This window comes from Capra hircus, chromosome 10 (assembly GCF_001704415.2).
Source record: "Capra hircus breed San Clemente chromosome 10, ASM170441v1, whole genome shotgun sequence".
In the NCBI taxonomy this organism is placed as follows: domain Eukaryota; kingdom Metazoa; phylum Chordata; class Mammalia; order Artiodactyla; family Bovidae; genus Capra; species Capra hircus.
Window position 1 is genome coordinate 77,962,150 of NC_030817.1, and position 19,878 is coordinate 77,982,027.

The 19,878-nt window shown below is 38.3% G+C and overlaps 1 pseudogene and 1 gene segment (V, D, J or C); both read left to right on the forward strand.

The window, feature by feature from the left end:
* Nucleotides 448-2,654, forward strand: LOC108636881 (annotated as a pseudogene).
* Nucleotides 12,877-13,577, forward strand: LOC108636882. The segment is given in 2 exon segments: nt 12,877-13,007; nt 13,225-13,577. Coding segments are annotated over 2 exon segments (402 nt in total).

The following is a 19,878-nucleotide window of genomic DNA, read 5'->3' on the forward strand; positions in this document are numbered from 1 at the left end:
GTTGCATAAACTGGAAATGTCACCTCCAACATACGTTCCATTTCACTCCTATGAGCTTCCATATCTCTCAGCTCGCTGAAGTATACATTTGAACAGGCTCAACACCAGGAGCAGTCATTGTCAAGGAAGCATTTCTTCCTGACAGTCCACTATAGTTACTTAAATAGGGATCTTTTCAATCTTAGATTTCCCTGTAATAGGACTCAGCACACTCTGGCACATTCCTTCAGGCTCCTTAGGGAAGATCTTCCACAATATGGCTCTCAGCTTCCTTTCTGCACAGTCTTGTTCTCCACCCTTCTCCTGTTGGGAATGCTCTTCAAGGAAATAGTAACATTATATTCACGCTCCTGCTCTATAGGAACAAACCAGCTCTGGCTGAAATCTGAATAGAGGCACTGTCTTAGTATAGGGCAGATTTGTCCTGGTTTCATTGATTTAGCACTAATGTTGCAGGAAGAACTGGAGCCAGTCAGTGCCCTGCCTGACAATCACATCACTGGCTCTAAATGGCCCCCTGAAGTGGAGGTGCAACTATTCCTACCTCTAGTAAACTTCCTTATCTCTTCTTGTATGTCCAGACAATAGAATATGAAGAAGAAAAGGCTTTGTCTATCCAGTGGTCACCTATAACGGGCATTCTAGGTTAAGTACATTTTTGTGGCAAAGTTCCAAGTGACCCACTCTGGTTGCCCCTCTCCTCTTTTCTCTCTTCTAATTCTATTTCTCTAATATCCACTGTGTGGCCAATTATAATTATTATTACTTTTGTTTTTCTACACTGTCTCTCACAGTTCCTTTAGTCAACATTTGCCAACAGCCTTGAACTGTCCATCTGATCCTGAGAGTCTGCAGATCACTTCAGTTTTACTTCAGTGAAAATATACAAGTCCTCATTTTCTATCCCCTTTACCTCTAAATCCACATACAGGGAACCATTATTATAGACTCTGAGAAAAAGCAGAATTGATTTTCATATGCTTTAAAAAATACTTATTGTTCTTTTACAAATAACCCACTAGAGGTAAAAAGCAGAATACAAATAACAATAATCAACAGTTAAAATGTATTTAGTGTAAAATAGATAACTAGTGGGAAGGTGCAGTATATCAGATGGAGCCCATACTGGTGCTCTGTGAGGAACTAGAGGGTTGGGATGGAAAAGGGGAGGGAGGCTCAAGAGGGATGGTATATATATGTATATAAAACCATGACTGATTCTCGTTGTATGGAAGAAATTAACACAACAATGTAAAGCAGTTATCCTCTAATTTAAAAAATAACAAAATAAAATATGATGTATTTAAACCTGAAATTTTATTTAAAATTTATTTTTATTTTAAAATTATTTTTTAATAAAAATTAAAAAAATTTAAATTCTAATTTCAGTGTCCATCTAGAGATTAAAAATAATATAACTTTTTGTAGGTTCAGTCTACAATAAATATATATATATATATAATTTTAAAATGAAACTGTTTAATACTGTAAAGTATTCCAGCCAAGACTGTTATGAATATTGTGCTGATTTGTGAGCACCCTTCAGAATCACAGGTTTGTACACAGGAGATGCAAAAAAAAAAAAAAAAGATCCTGAGAACTCCTGAGAAAATATTTCATTATGCAAGAATCTTCTGCATCCATGCCATCTGAGACTAAAACTACAGCTAGATAATTAATTTTTGTTTTCTCTTCCCTAAAATCCTCCACAAATTCAAAATCAGTCCGCCTTCACTGCAATGTTCTTAGAAAATGCCCCTCGGGTCCTGAAATAATGACCTTTCTTTTTCCCACTCTTCTCCGCTCCTCTGCAGCCCATTCTGAGTTGTTTGAGGTGGGAGGGCGGGGCTTCCTGTCGCAAAGTGAGGGCCTGAGCAGGACTTGTTGGGTGAGCTGACTGGCTGCAGGAGCAGGAATATTTCCGCAACAGCTTATGACACTCCCTCCCTCAGGGTTTAGTGAAGTGTCTTACAGTGAAAATGTCTCAGTAAGAAGAGGAAGCAGCATGAAGAGGCTAGCAGGCACTGTGCTGGGCTTTTGTTTGCCCAGGTTTGCTGTAAGTTGGCGCTGCCCCAGAGGGGCATCCGAAGGATTGAGCAGCTGCTGTATTGCTGAGGGAGAGAGAGGAACTGACAAGTCCTGCAGACTTTCTATCCTTCTCATCATCTATGGGAGTTGTGTGTGTGGGGGGGGGGGGGGGTCACTTTCAAGGTTTTGTCAGAGTTACAATGACCCTCTCCTGTGACCGTTTCTGTTTCTCATCAGGTGTGCGAGGGCTGGATGTGGAGCAGAGTCCCCCAGCCCTGAGTCTCCAGGAGGGAGCCAGCCACATGCTGAGGTGCAATTTTTCTGGCTCCGTGAGCAGTGTACAGTGGTATCTTCAGAACCCCAGCGGCCGCCTTATCCACCTGTTTAACGTTCCTTCAGGAACAAAGCAGGATGGAAGATTAAAGGCCACGACAATCCCTACAGAGCGCCGCAGCTCACTGCACGTTTCCTCTTCGCAGACGACAGACTCAGGCACTTACTTCTGTGCTGCGCAGCACAGTGTTCCCAGGCTCCTGCAGGCTCTACACAAACCCTCCGCGGGGCTCAGCCCCTCCTTCAGCCAACAGTCACACTGTGAGGCCACCACAGGGCATTTGCAATGTTGATTATTTCTTATCTACACTGGTACAGTTTTAATCACAGACACTTTTCGGCCCTACAGATTATGAACTTTGGTCTTTATCTTCCTTTCTCAATCTGTATTTCCTTCTGCACTAGAGACTTCTAACTTGGAGCTAGCAGAATAGCTGATAAGAGGACAAAAATAAAATAAATATTCAACCACAGTATGCTGAACTCAAAGGTGGTAAAAAGTGAGAAGAATTCAGAGAAAAAAATAACTCCAGTAAAGTTGTTATCCTGATTAGTTCGATGACTCAGGAATGTTCAGATCTGCCTCACCAGAGTGTGTCCCCAAAGACACTTGCATCATCCCACCCTACAAGTGCAGCAAAGTGAACAAGGACAACAAAGCTTACTCAGTGTTCACTATGAGCTTGGTAACTTAGGAGAAACTTACTCTGGGTGCAAGAACTCTTAAACCCATTTAACTGTCTATAGTCAAGGTCTTAGAAGAGTTGATTCCTTCTTGAGATCTAAGGGATAATCCGTTTCCGTGCCTTTTTTAGCTTTTGAAGGCCAACTAAATTCTTTGGTTCATGACTCCTTCTTGAATCACTAGAACTTCTTGCTTCCCTCACCTTCCTCTTTGGGAATCAAATATCTTTCTGTCTCTGTCCTATAAGGTATAAAAAATATTAAACAGAAATCTCAGTTAAACAGAGTTGGGAGATGGGGGGAACTCTCATGACCTGTGGACATAGTGGAGAGCAAAGGGAAGATGAGAGATGCCTCTTATTTCCTGGCAAGGACTCGGCCAATGAAAAGCCGTGGACTCTTGTTTACTGTAGCCCTCTCAGCTTCCTTTTTCAATTTACATTGTCTTATATTCTTTTCAACAATGTCTTACAGTTTTCAGAGAACAGGTCTTTCACCTCATTGGTTAAATTTATTCCTAGGTACTTTTGATTCTTTTTGATTCAACTAGAAATTGGATTGCTTTCTTAAATTCTCTTTCTGATAATTATTATTAGTGTATAGAAATGCAACAGATTTCTGTATATTAATCTTGTATCCTGTAACTTTATCTTGTAATCAACTTTGTTGATTGTTTCTATTAGTTTTGTTGGTGGCGTCTTTACAATTTTCCATATAGAGTATCATGCTGTCTGTAATTAGAGACAGTTTACCTCTTTCTTTTCAACTTGGATGCCAATGATTTCTTTTTCCCACCTGATTACTTAGACTAGGACTTCTAGTACTATGTTAAATAGACATGGTGAGAGTAGCATCCTTGTCTTGGTACTGATCTTAGAGAAAAAGATTAAGTTTTTTACCATTTAGTATGATGTCAGCTGTAGGTTTGTAACAAATGGTCTATTATTTCGAGGCATGCTCTCTTTATACCAAATATGTTGACAGTTTTTATCATGAATGTTAAATCTTGTCAAAATCTTTTTCTGCATCTATTGACATAGTCATGTAATTTTTATCCTTTATTCTGTTAACATAGTATATTACCTTGCTTAATTTGTGGATAGTGAACCATCATTGCACATCTGAAATAAATCTCTTGATCATGATGCATGATTCTTTCAAGTTTTGTTGAATTCAGTTTGCTACTATTTTGTTAAGAATTTTTGCATCTAGCTTGGGGCTGGTGCACTGGGATGACACAGAAGGATGGTACAGGTAGGGAGGTGGAACGGGGGTTCAGGATGGGGAACACATGTATACCCATGGCGGATTCATGTTGATGTATGGGAAAACCAATACAATATTATAAAGTAATTAACATCCAATTAAATTAAATAAATTTATATTAAAAAAGAAAAAAAAAGAATTTTTGCATCTATATTCATCAGAAATATTGGCCTGAATTTTCTTTTTTGTAGAATCTTTGATTTTGGTATCAGGATATTGTAGGCCTCAGAGAATGGGAGTGAGAGCATTTCCTAATCTTTGATTTCTAGGAATAATTTGCAAAGGGTGAGTACTAATTTTTCTTTAAATATTCAGTTGAATTTCTTCTTGAAGCATATGACCCTGGATTTCTGTTTCTCGGGAATTTTTTGATTATTGGTTCAACTTAATTACTAGTAGTTGGTCTGTTCAAATGTTTTTTTTTTTTTTCTTTCACATTCCATCTTGGAAGACTGTGTATCCAGGAATGTATTGTTTTTACAGTCATATTTTTAGGTTCCAGGCATTAGGACTTGAATAACTTTGGGAGCCCTTTTTCAGGCTGCCACATTTATTACAGCAATTCTGGCTATCCATTTTCCACCCACCTGGCACTTGCTGTTACTGCTTGCTTATTTGCCTACTGACTTGACTATTTCAGGTAAGTTAAGTTTTCCCACAGTTTACAGCCTAAGATGTTGTTCCTCAAAGGATATAGTCTTGGGTACGTTCTCAGACATCCTGATGTGGTAGTGGTTTAGCAAGGCTCTTTAATAGTCTTTTTCTCTAATTTCTATGCTAGACTATTTGCTTCTGTTTGTATTACACCTAGGCAATAGACTCCACTAATTGCTGGCTGATTTTTTTCAATGGTGCTGCCGCTGCTGCTGCTAAGTTGCTTCAGTCATGTCCGACTCTGTGCGACCCCGTAGATGGCAGCCCACCAGGCTCCCACGTCCCTGGGATTCTCCAGGCAAGAACACTGGAGTGGGTTGCCATTTCCTTCTCCAATGCATGAAAGTGAAAAGTGAAAGTGAAGTCGCTGTCATGTCAGACTCTTAGCGAACCCATGGGCTGCAGCCTACCAGGCTCCTGTGTCCATGGGATTTTCCAGGCAAGAGTACTGGAGTGGATTACCAGTGCCTTCTCCATTTTACAATGCTATGAAGCCATAAATTGTTCCCAAATCTCATCTAATTAAATCAAGCCTGTTTTCAGAGCCAGCCTTTGAAACTTTTCTTTGAGATCTTCAGACCAGAGAGGACTTTTCCTAGCTATCCCCTTTTCCTGTACTTTCTGTTAAGATTTTAAGTTGATGTCTATGAATTAACTTGTTGCTGTCATTGAGTTGCAGCATTCTCTTAATTGTTTACCATAAGCATATCCATTGTTTTCAACAGCACCCTTAAACTTGGGCTTCCCAATGATGGTATCAAATAAAGTCTTCTCAAAGGGAGACCTCTGTTTTTACACCTGCTTCTCTCCATGGGCATAACACCTGAGCCGCTGCTCTGGACCTGTAATAAGGAACAGTTGGCTGCTTGTCTAAGAGTGACATCCCTGTGTTATGAGAAGTGTGATGGAAGGGAGCAGTAGCCTCTTGCCTTCTTGGATTGCCTTTGCCAGCATGAAATCACCACTCTATGAGCTGGGATGAGGGTAAGAGGACCCAGTATTCTCAGTCTACCATGCCTGATGTAGAACCTCTGTGCTATAAGTGAGGTGAGAAGTGGCCATAGACCTGTCAGCTTTTGTTGTTTGTAATACAGTTTCTGTAACACAGACCTGGGGAGGTAAGAAAGGACAGCAGTCAGCCCCTCTGTAGGAGATATGACAACTCTATACTGCAAGCTGGAGAGAGAGGGAGCCTTGTGTCCTTGGTTGTATCCACCTTGAGTAGAACTTCCATCATCTTGAGCTGGGGATGGGGAGTGGGTCATGGTACAATTGCCACAGATTCTTTCTGCTATCATGGAGATTTAGTAGATTCTATGAATAAATGTGTCTCTATTACCCTTTTTATATGCTGTATAACCTAAAGACTATGTCCAAAGGCTTTAGTTTCTCAAAAATAATTTTCATCTGTTTTAACTGTTTTGTTGGGGAGAGTATCGATAAATCAACTCACAAAGTCATTCTGGAAGGTACAGTCTTTTATTTACATTATTAGCACAAATAGAATAGGATTAGACAGAATATAATCAAAAGTTGAGCTTTTATTTGAGATTGATTGGCTTTCACCACTGACAAAGAAAGCTGTCTTCTTGTCTTTAGCCTAAATCTGCCACAAATAGAATTCTGCCGTGGATCTCCATGTTAACACAATCATGTTTTCTGAGAGTATTAATACTGAAAAACAGGAAAATCATATCTTTTCTGAAACACTAGTTGTACTTAGAGCTATCATCCATTGTATAAAGATTAACAGTCATATCTTCTAAGTTTTGGCTCTTCAATAGAAAGCATCATTAGTGTTGGTTTTTATAATATCGAATATTAGCATGTCAAAGATAGCATAATTATGAGAAGTAGTATAGTTTTTCATGAATGAAAATAATGGACAAACTATTTAAATACTCTCTGCCTTAGACCTCAAGAGGAAGATCCACCAGGCTTCTCTGCCCGTGGGATTTTCCAGGCAAGAATACTGGACTGGGTTGCCATTTCCTCCTCCAGGGGATCTTCCTGACCCAAGGACTGAACTGGAGTCTCTCAGGTCTCCTGCCTTGGCAGGCGGCTTCTTTACCACTAGCACCACCTGGGAAGCTCACTGACTAGGGAAAGGGAAAAGGCCAAACAAGAGGAAGGTTTCAGAGGTTCCTGATGTTCCGTCTACCTGATTTTGTGGGGAGCGCTAGAGCACATATCAGACTATACTGTACCACTTAGACAAAAGAATTGGAGAGTCACAGATATCAGTTGTTATCTAAGCTGCTGGCAGCAAAACACAAATAACTTGGGGACTGAGCACAGATGAAGCTCCTGAGAAAAGTTGAGCAAGGTGCCAGCAATGTCTAATATAGCCACTGTGACATTTACTCCTTGGAACAGTCCTGCAGGTTTCACTGCTCTTGCTATGATTCAAGTCAAATTCTCCAATGTTCACATTTGTCTTTGAACTTTCTTTGCCTATCCATCCAGCCCTCATCTCTTTCTAACCATGCATACATGTCTTCCCCGGCACTATCCGCTTTAATCTTCACACTGCTCTGCTCCCTAAGTGATGAAGGACATTTTTTACCCACAAACCCATGTTTCTCTCCTGACCCTGGGCATTTCTTCCCCAACCTTTCCTTCAGACCTCTTACTCTTTGACCCTTGATATTACTTCTCTTATTCACTATATTTTCCAGAATCATCTTCACCATCCAGAGGTGGTGGATTGTTTTATTCTCTCTCTGCAGATTGTTTTATTCTCTATCAGCAGAAATGGTCATGTGATCTTAATGACATCAGAAGCTGAGGGACATCTGTGATACCGATGTGTGTGAAGGAAGAGACAGAGTATACGGATGTCTTAAACCTGTACAGATTCATAATTTAAAACTCACTTTTTATACTTCAACCCTTATCAAAAGTATTCTGAGCAACCCAACTGTCAGCTTAGGATCCATGATCACCTTGGAAATATTCCATTTGCCTAATTTATATTTTAGGAAAACTATAAATTGAAATTGATTGGTTTCCTATCATTTTCTAGGGTCATGTAAAATGTGGATACATCTGAAAGATTGTGGCAAAATTGAAGTTCTGTCATGGCCAAAGGGCTATATATTCTTTGTCTGGGTCCATGACTTTATCTTGTAGTGATATATATTATGTTTCTGCATATCTTCAATAGACTTTAATTAGTATTTATAATAAAAAAGGAAATCTCCCTCTGCACACTATTTGTAACTTCATGGGAGTCTCTCTCTTTCCCCTTGTAAAATAATGTAATCTCCATTAACATATCATGCTCTCCTGATATATGAGTTTTTCCAGGAGGTGTTAAGAAAAGGAAGAGGTGGAGAGCGGGAGAGAAATTCTAACCTGCTCTTTACCCATGCGTAAGCAGAGTATTTCTGATTCCCAATGAAATTAATTTACAGCAATTCTAGCCTCAACATGGGGAATACTTTCTTTGAGAGAGATAGGTTTAAGTGAAAGCCCTTGTAAGAGGATGGGGTCTGTTGAAAGTGTTAAAGCAGATGTGAGCTTAAAGTCAGAGTTCTAGCTGGTTGAGAAGACCAGAAGAGGAACGGGAGTTGTCATTGACCTTTGGTGCCAAGAAATGGACAAGATTCTGGGGGCATCATTTTTACTTCTGTGGTTTCAATTAGACTGTGGGTTGTGGTGGATGAAAACTAAGATATCTCGTTAATTAGGGGGAATGAGAAAATTGGGGAATGGACAAATTCATGCAGACAGGAACTTTAAGAAGGAAATATTCATTTGTGGACCTAATGACTTTTTATCTCTGTAAACAAGGGTGGGTGGACAAGAGAAGGAAAAAAGTGACCAACAGCAGGTGAAACAGAGCCCTCAATCTTAGTCCAGGAAGGAGAGATTTCCATTCTGAACTGTAGGAGAGGAGTGCATTTGACTACTTCTCACGGTACAGTCAACACTCTGGTAAAGGCCTTGTATTCTTGATAGCCATAGGTTCAGTTATGAATAAAAAGGAAGATGGGAGACTCACAATGTTCCTCAGTACGAGTGCCAAACAGCTCCCATTGCCCATCACAGCTGCCCAGCCTGGAGACTCAGCCACCTGCTTCTGTGCAGCAAGTGCATGGTGCTCCCCAGACACCTGCAGCCTGTACCCAGACCTGCAGCCGAGGCTCCACACACCCTGCCGTGTAGATAAATACACAGACACACATTGGTTATGCATAAAAAGTCTTAATACATGTAAGAAAACTGAAATTATATAGAATTTATTCTTTGATCAAATTATAATTGACTTAGAAAATCAACAGCAAAAATATATCTTTAGAAACTCCCAAATATTTGGAATTTAGGCATTAAACTTGAAAAAAAAAACCACTAAAGAAGTAATTAGTGGGCTATAAGAAAATATTTTGAAAGAAAATATAGTGAGAACACATGCATACAAATATTTATGAGAGACAGTTAATATTTTATGTAGGAGAGATTTATCCTTTTAAATGCTTATACTGCTAAAGAAAAAGGCTGAGAAAACAATTATGCAGGCTTTCAACAAAAAAAGACAAAAAATTACAACTAATGTAAACTGAAACAAGAACATAATAAAAAATGTCAAATTGGTAAAATAGAAAATGATAGAAATAACTATGAGATACCAAGTCAATTCTGCTAAAATGATTAATAAAATATATATTCCTAGGTAAAATTATCATGGTGAAAAAAGAGAAAGCACAAATTATAACTATAAGGAATGAAAAGTGAGCAATAATACAGATGCTACAGTGTTAATCAGATAGACTCCCTCTGGTGTCCACCTGAAACTGTTACAGCATTAATTGGCTGCTGCTGCTGCTGCTAAGTCGCTTCAGTCATGTCTGACTCTGTGCGACCCCATAGACTGCAGCCCACCAGGCTCCCCGTCCCTGGGATTCTCCAGGCAAGAACACTGGAGTGGGTTGCCATTTCCTTCTCCAGTGCATGAAAGTGAAATTAATTGGCTATACTCCAATATAAAATAAAAGTATAATAAAAAATACAAAAAGGATAATAAAATCCATTAACAAGTATATGCTGAGTTATCACAAGTGGGGATGTGGAGAAAGTTGGGAAATCTGACTCTTTGGCAAAGGTGCAGGGACAATTCAATGGAGGAATGATACAAGCAAATGATTTGGGGACAACTGGATATATTCATAGCCAAGTAACTGAAACTGGGCCTAAATCTCACACCTTATACAAAAATTTCAGGAGAATCTCAAAATGGACCATACCTCCATGTGTGAAATATAAAACTATGAATCTTTTTGAAAAAAAGAAAATCTTCAGGACCAATTGTTAGACAAAATGATTTCTGTCATGACACTTAAATCACAATCCATAAAGAATAAACTAATTCATCAAAATTTAAAATGCTTGCTCTGTGAAAGATACTATTAAGAGAATGAAAAAGACAAAGCGCAGAATGGCAGGAAATATTTTCACAATGTATTTTCATCAAAGGATGGTATTCAGAATGCAACGTACTCTCTAAACTCAGCAGGAAGAAAACAAGCAACCTAACCGAAAAACGAACAAAAGGTTCACCCAGACACTTCATGCAAGAACTTTGTATTAGGGAAATAAGCATGTAAATAAGTATGTAAACAGATGTTCAACATCATTAACCATCAGGGAAATGCAAATTAAAGCCACAATGAGATACCAGTCCACATCTTGCTTAATGGCTAAAATGAAAAATACTGATGATACCAAGTCCTGGCAATGATGTAGAGAAACTGGATCGCTCAGACACTGCTGGTGGGAAAATGGTGCAGTCATTCTGGAAGACAGTTTAGCAGTTCCACATAAACTAAAATATTCACTCACCTTACAGCTCAGCAGTCATACTCCTTTACAAGCATTTATACTTGAGAAATGAAAACCGTGTTCACACAAAAATCTGTACATGAATATTCATGGCAGCTGTGTTTGTGGTGGCCAAAAGCTGGAAACCAGCCAAATGTTCTTCATTGTGTGAATAGATGAATATGCTGTGGTACATCCATACAACAAAATATTACTTATAGATATATCTCCACTTGAAATAGGGTTAAGTCTCAATAAACCAATTTAAGTTAAAAATATCATAAGCAGAACTTGAATATAATAGACATTGTGAATCAGAGTTTAGCCTAGCCTAACCTTAAGGTGTTGTACTGAAAGTGAAAAACAGAATGATTGTATGAGTGCAGAATGGTTGTAGTGTATCAGTTGTTTACCCTCATGATCCCAGGGCTGACTGAGAGCTCAGCTTGCTGTTGCTGTTCAGCATCATTAGAGACTGTCATACAGCATGTTACCAGCATGGGGAAAGGTAAAAATTGAAAATACATAGTATGGTTTCTAGTGAATGTATATATGCCTTTCTCATAACCATAAAGTCAAAAATCCTAAGTTGGTCCATCATAAGCTGGGGACAGTCTGTAGTGATTAAAAGAAATATGCTATTGATTCATGCAATAGCCTAGATAGATCTCAATGGTGAGTGAAAAAAGTATCTCGGAAGACTACATGGTACATGCTTACACACTATATTATTACAATTGCGTACACAATGTATGAGTTTACTTTTACAGCATTCTCAAAAGGACAAAATATAGATACTAAGTTTTGTTGGAGAGCATTATAATACTATGGCACAGGAAGATCCAGCATGCTTATTTGAAGTGTATTTTGCAAGAAGAAAAAATAATAAGCAACTAACTAGTGAGACTGAACAATTTGGGCCAGTGGGATGGAAAATGTGACATGAGGACAATTCCAAGACACATGATCTAATAAGTACAATTCTACTTGTGGAGGCAATGAGACTAAATATTCTGATCCATCTCAAAATCTAATAAATAATACTCAATATCAGGTTTCAAAAGTATAATTATTTTATTCCTGTCATAAATTCATATAAACACAATCAATAGAATAGACTCTTAAAGTCAGAAGGACTGATTTTTTTTTATCATTTGATGTCAAAGTAATTTTACATATTGAAAAAACTAAGTAGATCCCTAAAACTCAGAAAAAAAATACATTAAAAATTTTGGATAAGACTACATTTCACATAGAAGACCAAAGATCTGTGAGTTTTTAAATAAAGTACTTAGATTCTGGATGGAACAATATAACTGTAGGCTAAATAAATGACTAGCAAGTAGATTACAAGAAGGGTTCATAGCTTATACTAAATTTTATTTTAGACCTGTTCATGTTGCAGCAAATGGTATTATTTTATTCTTTTTTTATAGCTGAATGGTTTCATCATGGGTTTCCCTGGTGGCCCGGCGGTAAAGAATGCATTTGCCAAGCAGGAGACACGGGTTTGACCCCTGGGTCAAGAAGAACCTCTGGAGAAGGAAATGGTACCCCCCTCCAGTATTCTTGCTGGAAAGTTCCATGGACAGAGCAGTCTGGAGGGCTACAGTCCATGGGGTTGAACAACAGTGAGACATGACTTAGCAACTAAACAACAACGGCAATAATTTCATTGTACATATGCTCCACATCTTTGTCCACTCCTCTGTTGATGGAGATTTCATTTTGCTGTACAGCAGAAGCTAACACAACACTGTAAATCAACTACACTCTAATAAAAAGTTCAAAAACAAAAAAACAAATACTGTTTTAAATGGGATGGCAAAATTATTGTGTTGAATAATTATCAGTGAATGTCACCTAGTTTGTTCCTCAATTCCCCTCATCTCAAACCTTTATTACTAATTGCTTTTGTGAAGCCCCCTTTCAGGATCAGCCTAACTTAATTACCAGTGAAAGAAAAATTGACAAAGGAAAAGTTTGTGGTGAGCCATACTTTTTTTCCCATCTGTGCACAGACCACATGATGTATGGAAATGACAAACCCCACTTCCTGTTTGAAGGAGTCACACAGGACCTGAGGTTATATGTATATGTGCTGCCAGGCACTCAAAGACACTCTCAGCTTGAGGCAAAACTGAGCACATTTGTGCAGGGGAATCCATGCCTCATGCTGCTCTCCAGTCTGCTCTGGGTGTTCCTGGCTTTCATCTTCTCTGGTAGGGATGCTCCCAAGCATGGGTGCGCGTGTTCAGGGTGAAAGGCCTGCACACAGGCACGTGGTGCTTCACGGGGACTTGGGGAGGGAAGGAGGACTGGAGAAAAGCAAGCACCTTATGAATTCAGGTTGTTTTGGGGGGTGGTGGTCCTCAATGAGTCTAATTCCTACATTATTTTATTCATTGTTTCATCTCTGTTTTCTGATTTTCCCCACAGGATCCAGTGTAGCCCAGAAAGTTATTCAAGACCCGCCAGACATACCCAGTCGAGTTGGGGAATCAGTTACCCTAAACTGTCGGTATGAAACAAGTCAGAGCAGTTACAGCATTTTTTGGTACAAGCACCTTCCCAGTGGAGAGATGATTTTTCTTACAAGGGATGGCCGCTACTCTATAAATTTTGTCAGATCACGTAAATCCTCCAGCCTCACCATTTCAACCTTACAACTGGAAGATTCTGCAAAGTACTTCTGCGCTCTCTGGGAACTCACAGTGCTTGAAGTAATAGGAAAAGCTGAACAAAACCCCCCAAGCTTAATAAGAGAAAGCCTCTCTTCTGTAGGACCCTAGCTGAAATACACACCTGCAGATCCCAGACAATAAATGGTAGTCCTGTGGTTGCTTCATCTGTGGTCTGGATTAGAAGATTTAATTCTAAATAAAAGCTTTTTTCATGTCATATGGAAGCAGGTGTTCAGAGTAATTTTCTACTGGTACATTCTCCTCTTGAATTCTTGACTTTAAATCAACCATACAGAACATGTGTAAAGTTGTCTAAATTTGAAAACTTGCCCCATAATAATATAAAATGACACTTTCACCTAAAAATCCTCACATCACAAATCTTGATATAGTATCTGAAATTGTTGTAAAAATTATTTCCTTAGTTCTTTCCTTTTGTTTTTGCCTTATTTTTTTTATTTTTTACTTTATTTTACTTTACAATACTGTATTGGTTTTGCCACACATTGACATGAATCGGCCAAAGGTGTACATGAGTTCCCAATCCTGAACCCCTCTCCCACCTCACACCCCATATCATCTCTCTGGATCATCCCCGTGCACCAGCCCCAAGCATCCTGTATCCTGCATCAAACATAGACTGGCACTTTGTTTCTTATATGATAGTATACATGTTTCAGTGCCAATTTCCCAAATCATCCCACCCTCTCCCTCTCCCTCAGAGTCCAAAAGTCCGTTCTATACATCTGTGTCTCTTTTGCTGTATCACATAAAGGGTTATCATTACCATCTTTCTAAATTCCATATATATGTGTTAGTATACTGTATTGATATATATGTGTTAGTATACTGTATTGGTGTTTTTGTTTTTTTCTGGCTTACTTCACTCTGTATAATCAGCTCCTGTTTCATCCATCTCATTAGAACTGATTCAAATGTATTCTTTTTAATGGCTGAGTAATACTCCATTGTGTATATGTACCACAGCTTTCTTATCCATTCATCTGCTGATGGGCATCCAGGTTGTTTCCATGTTCTGGCTATTATAAACAGTGCTGCGATGAACATTGGGGTACATGTGTCTCTTTTTATTCTGGTTTCCTCAGTGTGTATGCCCAGCAGTGGGGTTGCTGGGTCATATGGCAGTTCTATTTGCAATTTTTAAAGGAATTTCCACACTGTTCTCCATAGTGGCTGTACTAGTTTGTATTCCCACCAACAGCGTAAGAGGGTTCCCTTTTCTCTACACCTTCTCCAGCATTTATTGCTTGCAGACTTTTGGATCGCAGCCATTCTGACTGGTGTGAAGTGGTACCTCATTGTGGTTTTGATTTGCATTTCTCTAATAATGAGTGATGTTGAGCATCTTTTCATGTGTTTGTTAGCCATCCATATGTCTTCTTTGGAGAAATGTCCATTTAGTTCTTTGGCCCATTTTTTGATTGGGTCATTTATTTTTCTGGACTTGAGCTGCATAAGTTGCTTGTATATTTTTGAGATTAGTTGTTCGTCAGTTGCTTCACTTGCTATTATTTTCTCCAGTTCTGAAGGCTGTCTTTTCACCTTGCTTATAGTTTCCTTTGTTGTGCAGAAGCTTTTAATTTTAATTAGATCCCATTTGTTAATTTTTTCTTTTATTGACAATATTCTGGGAGGTGGATCATAGAGGATCCTGCTGTGATTTATGTCGGAGAGTGTTTTGCCTATGTTCTCCGCTAGGAGTTTTATAGTTTCTGGTCTTACATTTAGATCTTTAATCCATTTTGAGTTTATTTTTGTGTGTGGTGTTAGAAAGTGATCTAGTTTCATTCTTTTACAAGTGGTTGACCAGTTTTCCCAGCACCACTTGTTAAAGAGATTGTCTTTACTCCATTGTATATTCTTGCCTCCTTTGTTGAAGATAAGTTGTCCATAGCTGTGTGGATTTATCTCTGGGCTTTCTATTTTTTTCCATTAATCTATATGTCTGTCTTTTTGCCAGTACCATACTGTCTTGATGACTGTGGCTTTGTAGTAGAGCCTGAAGTCAGGCAGGTTGATTCCTCCAGTTCCATTCTTCTTTGTCAAGATTGCTTTGGCTATTCGAGGTTTTTTGTATTTCCATACAAATCTTGAAATTATTTGTTCTAGTTCTGTGAAAAATACCACTGGTAGCTTGATAGGGATTGCATTGAATCTGTAGATTGCTTTGGGTAGTATCCTCATTTTCACTATATTGATTCTTCTGATCCATGAACATGGTATATTTCTCCGTCTATTAGTGTCCTCTTTGATTTCTTTCATCAGTGTTTTATAGTTTTCTATATATAGTTCTTTGGTTTCTTTAGGTAGATATATTCCTAAGTATTTTATTCTTTTCATTGCAATGGTGAATGGAATTGTTTCCTTATTTTTTTTTCTACTTTCTCATTGTTAGTGTATAGGAATGCAAGAGATTTCTGTGTGTTGATTTTATATCCTGCAACTTTACTATATTCATTGATTAGCACTAGTAATTTTCTGGTGGAGTCTTTAGGGTTTTCTATGTAGAGGATCATGTCATCTGCAAACAGTGAGAGTTTTACTTCTTCATTTCCAATTTGGATTCCTTTTATTTCTTTTTCTGCTCTGATTGCTGTGGCCCAAACTTCCAGAACTAAGTTTAATAGTAGTGGTGAAAGTGGGCACCCTTGTCTTGTTTCTGACTTTAGGGGAAATGCTTTCAATTTTTCACCATTGAGGATAATGTTTGCTGTGGGTTTGTCATATATAGCTTTTATTATGTTGAGGTATGTTCCTTCTATTTCTGCTTTCTGGAGAGTTTTTATCATAAATGGATGTTGAATTTTGTCAAAGACTTTCTCTGCATCTATTGATATAATGATATGGCTTTTATTTTTCAATGTGTTAATGTGGTGAATTACATTGATTGATTTGTGGATATTGAAGAATCCTTGCATCCCTGGGATAAAGCCCACTTGGTCATGGTGTATGATCTTTTTAATGTGTTGTTGGATTCTGATTGCTAGAAATTTGTTGAGGATTTTTGCATCTATGTTCATCAGTGATATTGGCCTGTAGTTTTCTTTTTTTGTAGTATCTTTGTCAGGTTTTGGTATTAGGGTGATGGTGGCCTCATAGAATGAGTTTGGAAGGTTACCTTCCTCTGCAATTTTCTGGAAGAGTTTGAGTAGGATAGGTATTAGCTCTTCTCCAAATTTTTGATAGAATTCAGCTGTGAAGCCATCTGGACCTGGGCTTTTGTTTGCTGGAAGATTTGTGATTACAGTTTCAATTTCCGTGCTTGTGATGGGTCTGTTAAGATTTTCTATTTCTTGTTCAGTTCTGGAAAGTTGTACTTTTCTAAGAATTTGTCCATTTCTTCCACGTTGTCCATTCTATTGGCATATAATTGCTGATAGTAGTCTCTTATGATCCTTTGTATTTCTGTGTTGTCTGTTGTGATCTCTCCACTCTTATTTCTAATTTTATTGATTTGATTTTTCTCTCTTTGTTTCTTGATGAGTCTGGCTAAAGGTTTGTCAATTTTATTTATCCTTTCAAAGAACCAGCTTTTGGCTTTGTTGATTTTTGCTATGGTCTCTTTTGTTTCTTTTGCATTTATTTCTGCCCTAATTTTTAAGATTTCTTTCCTTCTACTAACTCTGGGGTTCTCCATTTCTTCCTTTTCTAGTTGCTTTAGGTGTAGAGTTAGGTTATTATATGACTTTTTTCTTGTTTCTTGAGGTATGCCTGTATTGCTATGAACTTTCCTCTTAGCACTGCTTTTATCGTGTCCCACAGGTTTTGAGTTGTTGTGTTTTCATTTTCATTCTTTTTTATGCATATTTTGATTTCTTTTTTGATTTCTTCTGTGATTTGTTGGTTATTCAGAAGTGTGTTGTTCAGCCTCCATATGTTGGCATTTTTAATAGTTTTTCTCCTGTATTTGAGATCTAATCAATGCATTATGGTCAGAAAATATGCTTGGAATGTTTTCAATTTTTTTGAATTTATCAAAGTTAGATTTATGGCCCAGGATGTGATCTATCCTGGAGAAGGTTCCGTGCACACTTGAGAAAAAGGTGAAATTCATTGTTTTGGCGTGAATTGTCCTATAGATATCAATTAGGTCTAACTGGTCTATTGTATCATTTAAATTTTGCATTTCTTTGTTAATTTTCTGTTCGTTGATCTGTCCATAGGTGTGAGTGGGTATTAAATAGTATTAAATGATATTAAATAGTAGTATTCCCACTATTATTGTGTTACTGTTAATTTCCCCTTTCAAACTTGTTAGCATTTGTCTTACATATTGTGGTGCTCCTATGTTGGGTGCATATATATTTTTAATTGTTATATCTTCTTCTTGGATTGATCCTTTGATCATTATGTAGTGGCCTTCTTTGTCTCTTTTCACAGCCTTTGTTTTAAAGTCTATTTTATCGGATATGAGCATTGCTACTCCTGCTTTCTTTTGGTCTCTATTTGCATGGAATATCTTTTTCCAGGCCTTCACTTTCAGTCTGTATGTGTCCCTTGTGCTGAGGTGGGTCTCTTGCAGGCAGCATATATACGGATCTTGTTTTTGTATCCATTCAGCCAGTCTTTGCCTTTTGGTTGGGGCATTCAACCGATTTATGTTTAAGGTAGTTATTGATAAGTACGATCCCGTTGCCATTTACTTTACTGTTTTGGATTCGGATTTATACTCCCTTTTTGTGTTTCCTGTCTAGAGAATATCCTTTTGCATTTGTTGGAGAGCTGGTTTGGTGGTGCTGAATTCTCTCAGCTTTTGATTGTCTGTAAAGCTTTTGATTTCTCCTTCATATTTGAATGAGATCCTTGCTGGGTACCGTAATCTGGGCTGTAGGTTATTTTCTTTCATCACTTTAAGTATGTCTTGCCATTCCCTCCTGGCCTGAAGAGTTTCTTTTGGAAGATCTGCAGTTATCCTTATGGGAATCCCCTTGTGTGTTATTTGTTGTTTTTCCCTTGCTGCCTTTAATATTTGTTCTTTGTGTTTAGTCTTTGCTAACTTGATTAATATGTGTCTTGGGGTGTTTGGCCTTGGGTTTATCCTATTTGGAACTCTCTGGGTTTCTTGGACTTGAGTGATTATTTCCTTCCCCATTTTAGGGAAGTTTTCAACTATTATCTCCTCAAGGATTTTCTCATGGTCTTTCTTTTTGTCTTCTTCTTCTGGGACTCCTATAATTTGAATGTTGGAGCGTTTCATATTGTCCTGGAGGTCCCTGAGATTGTCCTCATTTCTTTTAATTCGTTTTTCTTGTTTCGTCTCTGATTCATTTATTTCTACCATTCTATCTTCTATTTCACTAATCCTATCTTCTGCCTCCGTTATTCTACTATTTGTTGCCTCCAGAGTGTTTCTGGTCTCATTTATTGCATTATTCATTATATATTGACTCTTTTTTATTTCTTCTAGGTCCTTGTTAAACCTTTCTTGAATCTTCTCAATCTTTGTCTCCAGGCTATTTATCTGTGATTCCATTTTGATTTCAAGATTTTGGATCATTTTCACTGTCAATATTCTGAATTCTTTCTCAGGTAGATTCCCTATCTCTTCCTCCTTTGTTTGTTTTGGTGGACATTTCTCCTGTTCCTTTACCTGCTGAGTATTCCTCTATCTCTTCAACTTGGTTATATTGCTGCGTTTGGGGTGGCCTTTCTATATTCTGGGAATTTGTGGAGTTCTCTTTATTATGGAGTTTCCTCACTGTGGGCGGGGTTGTATCAGTGGCTTGTCAAGGTTTCTTGGTTAGGGAGGCTTGTGTTGGAGTTCTAGTGGGTGGAGCTGGATTTCTTCTCTCTGGAGTGCAATGAAGTGATCAGTAATGGGTTATGAGACATCAATGGTTTTGGAGTAACTTTGAGCTGCCTGTATATTGAAGCTCAGGGGTGTGTTCCTGTGTTGCTGGAGAATTTGCATGGTATGTCTTGCTCTGGAACTTGTTGGCCCTTGGGCAGTGCTTTGTTTCAGTGTAGGTATGGAGGCATTTGATGAGCTTCTATTGATTAATGTTCCCTGGATTCAGGAGTTCTCTGATGTTCTCAGGGTTTGGACTTAAGCCTCCTGCTTCTGGTTTTCAGTTTTATTTTTAAAGTAGCCTCAAGACTTCTTCATCTATATAGCACTGATGATAAAACATCTAGTTTAAAGATGAAAAGTTTCTCCACATTGAGGGACACCCAGAGAGGTTCACTGAGTTACATGGAGAAGAGAAGAGGGAAGGGGTAGTTAGAGGTGACTGGAATGAGATGAGGTGAGATCAAAAGAGGAGAGAGCAAGCTAGTCAGTAGTCACTTCCTTATGTGCACTCCTCAGTCTGGACCACTCAGAGGTGTTCACGGAGTTATACAGGGAAGAGGAGAGGGAGGGTGTAGACAGAGGTGGCCAGGAGGATAA